This window comes from Bufo bufo, chromosome 5, assembly GCF_905171765.1.
Source record: "Bufo bufo chromosome 5, aBufBuf1.1, whole genome shotgun sequence".
Lineage (NCBI taxonomy): Eukaryota > Metazoa > Chordata > Amphibia > Anura > Bufonidae > Bufo > Bufo bufo.
In genome coordinates, this window is record NC_053393.1 from 461049423 (window position 1) to 461062049 (window position 12627).

The 12627-nt window shown below is 41.0% G+C and overlaps 1 protein-coding gene across 1 annotated transcript in view; it reads left to right on the forward strand.

Moving 5' to 3' along the window:
* LOC121002307 (ATP-dependent translocase ABCB1-like) overlaps nt 1–12627 on the forward strand; it is a 308011-nt gene that overhangs the window by 157326 nt on the left and 138058 nt on the right. The window contains exon 14 of the mRNA XM_040433708.1: nt 9874–10077. Coding sequence (XP_040289642.1) covers nt 9874–10077 — 204 coding nt within the window. The remainder of the gene's footprint in view (nt 1–9873; nt 10078–12627) is intronic.

The window sequence follows — 12627 nt, forward strand, 5'->3', positions numbered from 1 at the left end:
TGTGTTTCACCTCAGCTACCCTCTTCTATTTCCAGCCATGCATGTGCAGCCACCCTTCATTCAGCGTTATGAGAGTTCCCAAAATATCCCAACAATGGTTCTGCTATTTCCAACAATCACATAACAGTGAATGGAGTGGTGGCTGCACTTACTCGGCTTGCTCTCCATTCATCGCTATGGGACTTGCCAAAATAGGTCAGCCCGCTCACTCAGCTATTTTTTGGTAAGTCTCAAAAAGTGAAACAAGGGGCTTTGTGTATGGACTGTGTGCTCTCCTCCACTTTTAGGCACCATTCTGAAGAAAGAAATGGTCCCAGAGGTAGGACAAATACCTATGTTGAGATGAGAGAACCTCTTTAAGTTTCCAAAGAGAACACAGTGCCCCAGTGCCCATCCAGCACAAGTTGCACTGTACATGTCCTTCTGGTGTATGCACATCGCAGGTGGTTTTTCCACCAGAAATTTCGATTCAGTTTTATTTTCATTATACCAATACAGAGATGTACAGTTTAACGAAACACTATCAGGCTACTTCTCCAGTACAGTAATAGAGAATAAGTGTACAGCATTATAGAGATCTGTACCAGTCTGTGTTGTGTATTGATGTTCCAGTTAGCATTGCTGTGTGACCAATTTAACAGCTCAAAGAAAGTAAATATTTCTGAATCTGGTGGCTCTACCATTCCAGTACCGCTTTCCAGAAGGAGGAGGATGAAACAAAAATTGACTGGGGTGTGTGCAGACACCAGAAATATTACGAGCTTTCCTCAAACATCTTTTATTATAAATGTCCGGTATTGATGGTAGGGTAACCTATGAAAGTTGCATAGGATCTGTAGTGTTAGATGCATCATCATTACATTCATTACACATTACACACATACAAAAAGTTTCAGTTGATTCCAACGCCTTCTTGCTGTGTTACTTTTTTGTCAATGAGTATATGTACATATATGTGTATGTGTATATATATATATATACTCACCTAAAGAATTATTAGGAACACCATACTAATACGGTGTTGGACCCCCTTTTGCCTTCAGAACTGCCTTAATTCTACGTGGCATTGATTCAACAAGGTGCTGATAGCATTCTTTAGAAATGTTGGCCCATATTGATAGGATAGCATCTTGCAGTTGATGGAGATTTGAGGGATCCACATCCAGGGCACGAAGCTCCCGTTCCACCACATCCCAAAGATGCTTTATTGGGTTGAGATCTGGTGACTGTGGGGGCCATTTTAGTACACTGAACTCATTGTCATGTTCAATAAACCAATTTGAAATGATTTGAGCTTTGTGACATGGTGCATTGTCCTGCTGGAAGTAGCCATCAGAGGATGGATACATGTTCTCATTCTGTTTACGCCAAATTCGGACTCTACCATTTGAATGTCTCAACAGAAATCGAGACTCATCAGACCAGGCAACATTTTACCAGTCTTCAACAGTCCAATTTTGGTGAGCTCGTGCAAATTGTAGCCTCTTTTTCCTATTTGTAGTGGAGAAGAGTGGTGCCTGGTGGGGTCTTCTGCTGTTGTAGCCCATCCGCCTCAAGGTTGTGCGTGTTGTGGCTTCACAAATGCTTTGCTGCATACCTCGGTTGTAACGAGTGGTTATTTCAGTCAACGTTGCTCTTCTATCAGCTTGAATCAGTCGGCCCATTCTCCTCTGACCTCTAGCATCCACAAGGCATTTTTGCCCACAGGACTGCCGCATACTGGATGTTTTTCCCTTTTCACACCAGTCTTTGTAAACCCTAGGATATGTCACAAATGTCCAATAGGTGTGTGTTTCACCTCTGCTACCCTCTTCTATTTCCAGCCATGCATGTGCAGCCACCCTTCATTCAGCGTTAAGAGACTTCCCAAAATATCCCAACAATGGTTCTGCTATTTCCAACAATCACATAACAGTGAATGGAGTGGTGGCTGCACTTACTCGGCTTGCTCTCCATTCATTGCTATGGGACTTGCCAAAATAGGTCAGCCCGCTCACTCAGCTATTTTTTGGTAAGTCTCAAAAAGTGAAACAAGGGGCTTTGTGTATGGACTGTGTGCTCTCCTCCACTTTTAGGCACCATTCTGAAGAAAGAAATGGTCCCAGAGGTAGGACACATACCTATGTTGAGATGAGAGAACCCCTTTAAGTTTCCGAAGAGAACACAGTGCCCCAGTGCCCATCCAGCACAAGTTGCACTGTACATGTCCTTCTGGTGTATGCACATCGCAGGTGGTTTTTCCACCAGAAATTTCGATTCAGTTTTCTTTTCATTATACCAATACAGAGATGTACAGTTTAACGAAACACTATCAGGCTACTTCTCCAGTACAGTAATAGAGAATAAGTGTACAGCATTATAGAGATCTGTACCAGTCTGTGTTGTGTATTGATGTTCCAGTTAGCATTGCTGTGTGACCAATTTAACAGCTCAAAGAAAGTAAATATTTCTGATTCTGGTGGCTCTACCATTCCAGTACCGCTTTCCAGAAGGAGGAGGATGAAACAAAAATTGACTGGGGTGTGTGCAGACACCAGAAATATTATGAGCTTTCCTCAAACATCTTTTATTATAAATGTCCGGTATTGATGGTAGGGTAACCTATAAAAGTTGCATAGGATCTGCCGTGTTAGATGTGTCATCATTACATTCATTACACATTACACACATACAAAAAGTTTCAGTTGATTCCAACGCCTTCTTGTTGTGTTACTTTTTTGTCAATGAGTATATGTACATATACAGGGAGTGCAGAATTATTAGGCAAGTTGTATTTTTGAGGATTAATTTTATTATTGAACAACAACCATGTTCTCAATGAACCCAAAAAACTCATTAATATCAAAGCTGAATATTTTTGGAAGTAGTTTTTAGTTTGTTTTTAGTTTTAGCTATTTTAGGGGGATATCTGTGTGTGCAGGTGACTATTACTGTGCATAATTATTAGGCAACTTAACAAAAACCAAATATATACCCATTTCAATTATTTATTTTTACCAGTGAAACCAATATAACATCTCAACATTCACAAATATACATTTCTGACATTCAAAAACAAAACAAAAACAAATCAGTGACCAATATAGCCACCTTTCTTTGCAAGGACACTCAAAAGCCTGCCATCCATGGATTCTGTCAGTGTTTTGATCTGTTCACCATCAACATTGCGTGCAGCAGCAACCACAGCCTCCCAGACACTTTTCAGAGAGGTGTACTGTTTTCCCTCCTTGTAAATCTCACATTTGATGATGGACCACAGGTTCTCAATGGGGTTCAGATCAGGTGAACAAGGAGGCCATGTCATTAGATTTTCTTCTTTTATACCCTTTCTTGCCAGCCACGCTGTGGAGTACTTGGACGCGTGTGATGGAGCATTGTCCTGCATGAAAATCATGTTTTTCTTGAAGGATGCAGACTTCTTCCTGTACCACTGCTTGAAGAAGGTGTCTTCCAGAAACTGGCAGTAGGACTGGGAGTTGAGCTTGACTCCATCCTCAACCCGAAAAGGCCCCACAAGCTCATCTTTGATGATACCAGCCCAAACCAGTACTCCACCTCCACCTTGCTGGCGTCTGAGTCAGACTGGAGCTCTCTGCCCTTTACCAATCCAGCCACGGGCCCATCCATCTGGCCCATCAAGACTCACTATCATTTCATCAGTCCATAAAACCTTAGAAAAATCAGTCTTGAGATATTTATTGGCCCAGTCTTGACGTTTCAGCTTGTGTGTCTTGTTCAGTGGTGGTCGTCTTTCAGCCTTTCTTACCTTGGCCATGTCTCTGAGTATTGCACACCTTGTGCTTTTGGGCACTCCAGTGATGTTGCAGCTCTGAAATATGGCCAAACTGGTGGCAAGTGGCATCTTGGCAGCTGCACGCTTGACTTTTCTCAGTTCATGGGCAGTTATTTTGCGCCTTGGTTTTTCCACACGCTTCTTGCGACCCTGTTGACTATTTTGAATGAAAGGCTTGATTGTTCGATGATCACGCTTCAGAAGCTTTGCAATTTTAAGAGTGCTGCATCCCTCTGCAAGATATCTCACTATTTTTGACTTTTCTGAGCCTGTCAAGTCCTTCTTTTGACCCATTTTGCCAAAGGAAAGGAAGTTGCCTAATAATTATGCACACCTAATATAGGCTGTTGATGTCATTAGACCACACCCCTTCTCATTACAGAGATGCACATCACCTAATATGCTTAATTGGCAGTAGGCTTTCGAGCCTATACAGCTTGGAGTAAGACAACATGCATAAAGAGGATGATGTGGTCAAAATACTCATTTGCCTAATAATTCTGCACGCAGTGTATGTGTATGTGTATATATATACACTCACCTAAAGAATTATTAGGAACACCATAGTAATACGGTGTTGGACCCCTTTTGCCTTCAGAACTGCCTTAATTCTACGTGGCATTGATTCAACAAGGTGCTGATAGCATTCTTTAGAAATGTTGGCCCATATTGATAGGATAGCATCTTGCAGTTGATGGAGATTTGAGAAATGCACATCCAGGGCACGAAGCTCCCGTTCCACCACATCCCAAAGATGCTTTATTGGGTTGAGATCTGGTGACTGTGAGGGCCATTTTAGTACAGTGAACTCATTGTCATGTTCAAGAAACCAATTTGAAAGGATTCGAACTTTGTGACATGGTGCATTATCCTGCTGGAAGTAGCCATCAGAGGATGGATACATGTTCTCATTCTGTTTACGCCAAATTCGGACTCTACCATTTGAATGTCTCAACAGAAATCGAGACTCATCAGACCAGGCAACATTTTTACAGTCTTCAACAGTCCAATTTTGGTGAGCTTGTGCAAATTGTAGCCTCTTTTTCCTATTTGTAGTGGAGAAGAGTGATACCCAGTGGGGTCTTCTGCTGTTGTAGCCCATCCGCCTCAAGATTGTGCGTGTTGTGGCTTCACAAATGCTTTGCTGCATACCTCGGTTGTAACGTTATTTCAGTCAACGTTGCTCTTCTATCATCTTGAATCAGTCGGCCCATTCTCCTCTGACCTCTAGCATCCACAAGGCATTTTTGCCCACAGGACTGCCGCATACTGGATGTTTTTCCCTTTTCACACCATTCTTTGTAAACCCTAGAAATGGTTGTGCGTGAAAATCCCAGTAACTGAGCAGATTGTGAAATACTCAGACCGGCTGTCTGGCACCAACAACCATGCCACGCTCAAAATTGCTTAAATCACCTTTCTTTCCCATTCTGACATTTAGTTTGGAGTTCAGGAGATTGTCTTGACAAGGACCACCCCCCTAAATACATTGAAGCAACTGCCATGTGATTGGTTGACTAGATAATTGCATTAATGAGAAATAGAACAGGTGTTCCTAATAATTATTTAGGTGAGTGTGTATATATATATATATATATTTATATATATATATACAGTACAGACCAAAAGTTTGGACACACCTTCTCATTCAAAGAGTTTTCTTTATTTTCATGACTATGAAGGCATCAAAACTATGAATTAACACATGTTGAATTATATACATAACAAACAAGTGTGAAACAACTGAAAATATGTCATATTCTAGGTTCTTCAAAGTAGCCACCTTTTGCTTTGATTACTGCTTTGCACACTCTTGGCATTCTCTTGATGAGCTTCAAAAGATAGTCCCCTGAAATCGTCTTCCAACAGTCTTGAAGGAGTTCCCAGAGATGCTTAGCACTTGTTGGCCCTTTTGCCTTCACTCTGCACTACAGCTCACCCCAAACATCTCGATTGGGTTCAGGTCCGGTGACTGTGGAGGCCAGGTCATCTGGCGCAGCACCCCATCACTCTCCTTCATGGTCAAATAGCCCTTACTTTCAAAGTTTTCCCAATTTTTCTGCTGACTGACTGACCTTAATTTCTTAAAGTAATGATGGCCACTCGTTTTTCTTTACTTAGCTGCTTTTTACTTGCCATAATACAAATTCTAACAGTCTATTCAGTAGGACTATCAGCTGTGTATCCACCTGACTTCTCCTCAATGCAACTAATGGTCCCAAACCCATTTATAAGGCAAGAAATCCCACTTATTAAACCTGACAGGGCACACCTGTGAAGTGAAAACCATTTCAGGGGACTACCTCTTGAAGCTCATCAAGAGAATGCCAAGAGTGTGCAAAGCAGTAATCAAAGCAAAAGGTGGCTACTTTGAAGAACCTAGAATATGACATATTTTCAGTTGTTTCACATTTGTTTGTTATGTATATAATTCCACATGTGTTAATTCATAGTTTTGATGCCTTCAGTGAGAATATACAATTTTCATAGTCATGAAAATATAGAAAACTCTTTGAATGAGGTGTGTCCAAACTTTTGGTCTGTACTGTATATATATACAGTTGCAAGAAAAGGTATGTGAACCCTTTGGAATGATATGGATTTCTGCACAAATTGGTCATAAAATGTGATCTGATCTTCATCTAAGTCACAACAATAGACAATCACAGTCTGCTTCAACTAATAACACATAAAGAATTAAATGTCACCATGTTTTTATTGAACACACCATGTAAACATTCACAGTGTAGGTGGAAAAAGTATGCAAATTCCTAGACTAATAACCTCTCCAAGAGCTAATTGGAGTGAGGTGTCAGCCAACTGGAGTCCAATCAATGAGATGAGATTGGAGGTGTTGCTTAGAGCTGACCTGCCCTATAAAAAACACACACCAGTTCTGGGTTTGCTTTTCACAAGAAGCATTGCCTGATGTGAATGATGCCTCGCACAAAAGAGCTCTCAGAAGACCTACGATTAAGAATTGTTGACTTGCATAAAGCTGGAAAGGGTTATAAAAGTATCTCCAAAAGCCTTGCTGTTCATCAGTCCACGGTAAGACAAATTGTCTATAAATGGAGAAAGTTCAGCACTGCTGCTACTCTCCCTAGGAGTGGCCATCCTGTAAAGATGACTGCAAGAGCACAGCGCAGACTGCTCAATGAGGTGAAGAAGAATCCTAGAGTGTCAGCTAAAGACTTACAAAAGTCTCTGGCATATGCTAACATCCCTGTTAGCGAATCTACGATACGTAAAACAATAAACAAGAATGGATTTCATGGGAGGATACCACAGAGGAAGTCACTGCTGTCCAAAAAAAACATTGCTGCATGTTTACAGTTTGCACAAGAGCACCTGGATGTTCCACAGCAGTACTGGCAAAATATTCTGTGGACAGATGAAACCAAAGTTGAGTTGTTTGGAAGAAACACACAACACTATGTGTTGAGAAAAAGAGGCACAGCTCACCAACATCAAAACCTCCTCCCAACTGTGAAGTATGGTGCTGGGGGCATCATGATTTGGGGCTGCTTTGCTGCATCAGGGCCTGGACGGATTCCCAAGTTTATCAAGACATTTTGCAGGAGAACTTAAGGCCATCTGTCCACCAGCTGAAGCTCAACAGAAGATGGGTGTTACAACAGGACAACGACCCAAAACATAGAAGTAAATCAACAACAGAATGGCTTAAACAAAAGAATATATGCCTTCTGGAGTGGCCTAGTCAGAGTCCTGACCTCAACCCGATTGAGATGCTGTGGCATGACCTCAAGAAAGCGATTTACACCAGACATCCCAAGAATATTGCTGAACTGAAACAGTTCTGTAAAGAGGAATGGTCAAGAATTACTCCTGACCGTTGTGCACGTCTGATCTGCAACTACAGGAAACATTTGGTTGAAATTATTGCTGCCAAAGGAGGTTCAACCAGTTATTAAATCCAAGGGTTCACATACTTTTTCCACCTGCACTGTGAATGTTTACATGGTGTGTTCAATAAAAACATGGTAACATTTAATTCTTTGTGCGTTATTAGTTGAAGCAGACTGTAATTGTCTATTGTTGTGACTTAGATGAAGATCAGATCACATTTTATGACCAAATTGTGCAGAAATCCATATCATTCCAAAGGGTTCACATACTTTTTCTTGAAACTGGGTATGTATATATATATATATATATATATATATATATATATATATACACAAAACAAAAGAGTAACAATGTTTTGAACTTTCAAGCTCCATATCTAACCATCCAGTACAACTTCGAACGTCAGACTGTCATCATTTTATAGACAATCATCTTGGCTATCTCATACATAAATTGGACTTGCATCTATTTAACATATGATTAGTTATGCAGATAGAGAAATTGAAGGAACCGTCAAGTACGGTGGAGGAAGGCTGATGATATGGGGTGGTTTCACAGCCAAAGGCGTTGGATACTTGACCAGGATCTATAGTGGTCTCAATGTTGAGCTATATGCAAGTATCCTACAAGACAATTTACTTCGTACACTTGAGTACTATGGGTATGAATAGGACGAAATAGTGTTCCAGTAGGACAACGACCAGAAGCATACTTTGACAATGAAGTGGAAGTGCTGGATTGGCCCCCACAGTCCCCAGACCTCAACCCAATCGAACACTTGTGAGCAGAGTTGAAGAAAAAGCTGTATTCATACCCAAGTGAGTCGACCAGTATGCACCAACATTGGAAATGCGTAGAAGAGACCTGGGAACAGATTTTGGTCGAGATATGCTTGAATCTGATCGAGAGCATGCCCAGAAGGATTCAGGCAGTGTTGAAAGCCCAAGGTGCATTTACAAAATACTAACAAAATAATAAAATATTTAATTTTGAATTTTAGGAGCAAAACAGTAACAATGCAGTCACATGACAATAATCTGCATAACTAATCATATGCTAAAGTGTTGGAAGTCCAATTTATGTGTGAGATAGCCAAAATGATTGTCTATAAAATGATGCTATTCTCACGTTAGAAGCTGTAGTGGATGGTGAGATATGGAGCCTGAAAGTCAAAAGTTCAAAACATTGTTACCTGTTTGCTTGTCAGTATATACAGTACAGACCAAAAGTTTGGACACACCGTCTCATTCAAAGAGTTTTCTTTATTTTCATGACTATGAAGGCATCAAAACTATGAATTAACACATGTGGAATTATATACATAACAAACAAGTGCGAAACAACTGAAAATATGTCATATTCTAGGTTCTTCAAAGTAGCCACTTTTTGCTTTGATTACTGCTTTGCACACTCTTGGTATTCTCTTGATGAGCTTCAAGAGGTAGTCACTTGAAATGGTCTTCCAACAGTCTTGAAAGAGTTCCCAGAGATGCTTAGCACTTGTTGGCCCTTTTGCCTTCACTCTGCGGTCCAGCTCACCCCAAACCATCTCGATTGGGTTCAGGTCCAGTGACTGTGGAGGCCAGGTCATCTGGCGCAGCACCCCATCACTCTCCTTCATGGTCAAATAGCCCTTACTTTCAAAGTTTTCCCAATTTTTCGGCTGACTGACTGACCTTCATTTCTTAAAGTAATGATGGCCACTCATTTTTCTTTACTTAGAATTTGTATTATGGCAAGAAAAAAGCAGCTAACAGTCTATTCAGTAGGACTATCAGCTGTGTATCCACCTGACTTCTCCTCAACGCAACTGATGATCCCAACCCCATTTATAAGGCAAGAAATCCCACTTATTAAACCTGACATGGCACACCTGTGAAGTGAAAACCATTTCAGGGGACTACCTCTTGAAGCTCATCAAGAGAATGCCAAGAGTGTGCAAAGCAGTAATCAAAGCAAAAGGTGGCTACTTTGAAGAACCTAGAATATGACATATTTTCATTTGTTTCACACTTGTTTGTTATGTATATAATTCCACATGTGTTAATTCATAGTTTTGATGCCTTCAGTGTGAATCTACAATTTTCATAGTCATGAAAATAAAAAAGAAGGTGTGTCCAAACTTTTGGTCTGTACTGTATATGTATATATTATATATGCAGTTGGAGAAATATTAATTTTGATACTCCCATTTTATTCTCAATTTTTAGATTACGCTGGATGGACATGAAATACGCTCCCTCAATGTCAAATGGCTAAGAGATAATATTGGTCTGGTAGGTCAGGAACCTGTCTTGTTCGCAACAACCATAAAAGAAAACATTTGCTTCGGTAGAGATGGAGTAACTGATACAGAGATTGAGCAAGCAGCCAGAGAAGCCAATGCCTACGACTTCATATCTAAACTCCCAGAAGTAATTATGAGTGTTATTAATACCTTGTTTGTGCAGTTTTTGTTCACTATAAGTTCTAAATGGTGTTTTGTTTCCAGATTATGAAAAAATCATATTTAATAAATTAAATCTGCAAAGAATGCTTCACTGCTCTTCACTTTGATGAGAGCAGATTATAAGAACAACTGTTGGGAATGTCAAAATTTGAGTAATTTCTACGCCATTTAATTCCTATGCAGTGTGGCTTGGGCCTGCTCATTTTCCAGGTCATAAAAGGTGTCTTAGCCATTCTCTTTCTCTTACCAGTTGGGTTATCTGAGACCAGACCATCCGTTCATACTTTTATGACTTGCCTAATAGTAATATTATATGATGAATTAAGTAATTAAAAAGTAAAAAACCTAATGAAGTATTAAACACACCTTCATGAAATGTAAAGCTTCAGAAATAGATGAGTATTTAAAAAAAACACTCCCTGATTTTTTTTTCCTTTGGCTATATAGGCTTATTACAGACTAAGAGTATTGTGTGTATGCATTGTGTATATCTGTTTTATTTCATGTTTAATTTATGAGTTGTCTGCCATCTTGCTTCCTTCTTCCCCTCATATGGTTTTACTGATGAATCGTAAATTTCCCATCATGCCTGGCTTTTGCAGAGACAGAGAAACAGAGTCTCATCACACTGCAATGCTTTGAGGGAAGCCATAACATATCAGTAACACAGACCCCTCACGCAGCAGGGTCTCCCTGTTTTCCTATGTGATACAGCTTCAGCCCGTCTTCCCTCTCTTACCTGTCATTTCTCTATCCGCTGTCAGGAATTATATGCAGGAGGCTGGGAGACCAATGTGAAGCTACACCCCATAGAAGTACATTGCAGAGTCAACACACACACATAGCATACACAGTCTATGTCTTAAGGTTCATATAATTGCAGCTACTCACTGTATACACTCACCTGCTGTATATCTACACTTACAGTCCTTTAGATAGGGGAGACATTATATCTTTAACAGAATACAAGGATATACAGAGGAATATGGAGGATGGAGAGGGGAAGGGTCTGAGAGGCGACCGGAGGGATTTGATTGATGATGATGTCGTCCTGTAGTTCATAGGAAGTCAGCCACAGGGGAGAGGCCGAGTTCCTGTTTACACATTAGAGCAAGTTCTGGGCTGGTGGTCAGACTTAAGGTCTCATGAACAGATTCCTATGATCAAAAGCTTCAAAATGTATGGATGTATCTGGATTAGGGAATAACAAATGGCAGTGCAGTGTAAAATAAAAACTTCTTTAAGAGTTTTTTGTACTGATGCATTGAAGACATTAATAGGATCTATCATTAGAGTTAGCCTCCTCATATCCTGCCGAAATAACTGGATTGTTGGATCTTAGGTTAATCAATCTACACTGCTCAAAAAAATAAAGGGAACACAAAAATAACACATCCTAGATCTGAGTTAATTAAATATTCTTCTGAAATACTTTGTTCTTTACATAGTTGAATATGCTGACAACAAAATCACACAAAAATTAAAAAAGGGAAATCAAATTTTTCAACCAATGGAGGTCTGGATTTGGAGACACACTCAAAATTAAAGTGGAAAAACACAATACAGGCTGATCCAACTTTGATGTAATGTCCTTAACCACCTCCGGACCGCTGTACGCACAGACGCGTCCTGGAGGTGGTTGATTCATTCCGCCTGGACGCATATACGCGTCATCTCGCGAGACGCGAGATTTCCTGTGAAAGCGCGCACACAGGCGCGCGCGCTCACAGGAACGGAAGGTAAGAGAGTTGATCTCCAGCCTGCCAGCGGCGATCGTTCGCTGGCAGGCTGGAGATGTGTTTTTTTTAACCCCTAACAGGTATATTAGACGCTGTTTTGATAACAGCGTCTAATATACCTGCTACCTGGTCCTCTGGTGGTCCCCTTTGTTTGGATCGACCACCAGAGGACACAGGTAGCTCAGTAAAGTAGCACCAAGCACCACTACACTACACTACACCCCCCCCCCCGTCACTTATTAACCCCTTATTAGCCCCTGATCACCCCATATAGACTCCCTGATCACCCCCCTGTCATTGATTTCCCCCCTGTCATTGATCACCCCCCTGTCATTGATCACCCCCCTGTAAAGCTCCATTCAGACGTCCGCATGATTTTTACGGATCCACTGATAGATGGATCGGATCCGCAAAACGCATCCGGACGTCTGAATGAAGCCTTACAGGGGCGTGATCAATGACTGTGGTGATCACCCCATATAGACTCCCTGATCACCCCCCTGTCATTGATTACCCCCCTGTCATTGATCAACCCCCTGTAAAGCTCCATTCAGACGTCCGCATGATTTTTACGGATCCACTGATAGATGGATCGGATCCGCAAAACGCATCCGGACGTCTGAATGAAGCCTTACAGGGGCGTGATCAATGACTGTGGTGATCACCCCATATAGACTCCCTGATCACCCCCCTGTCATTGATTACCCCCCCTGTCATTGATTACCCCCCTGTAAAGCTCCATTCAGACGTCCGCATGATTTTTACGGATCCACTGA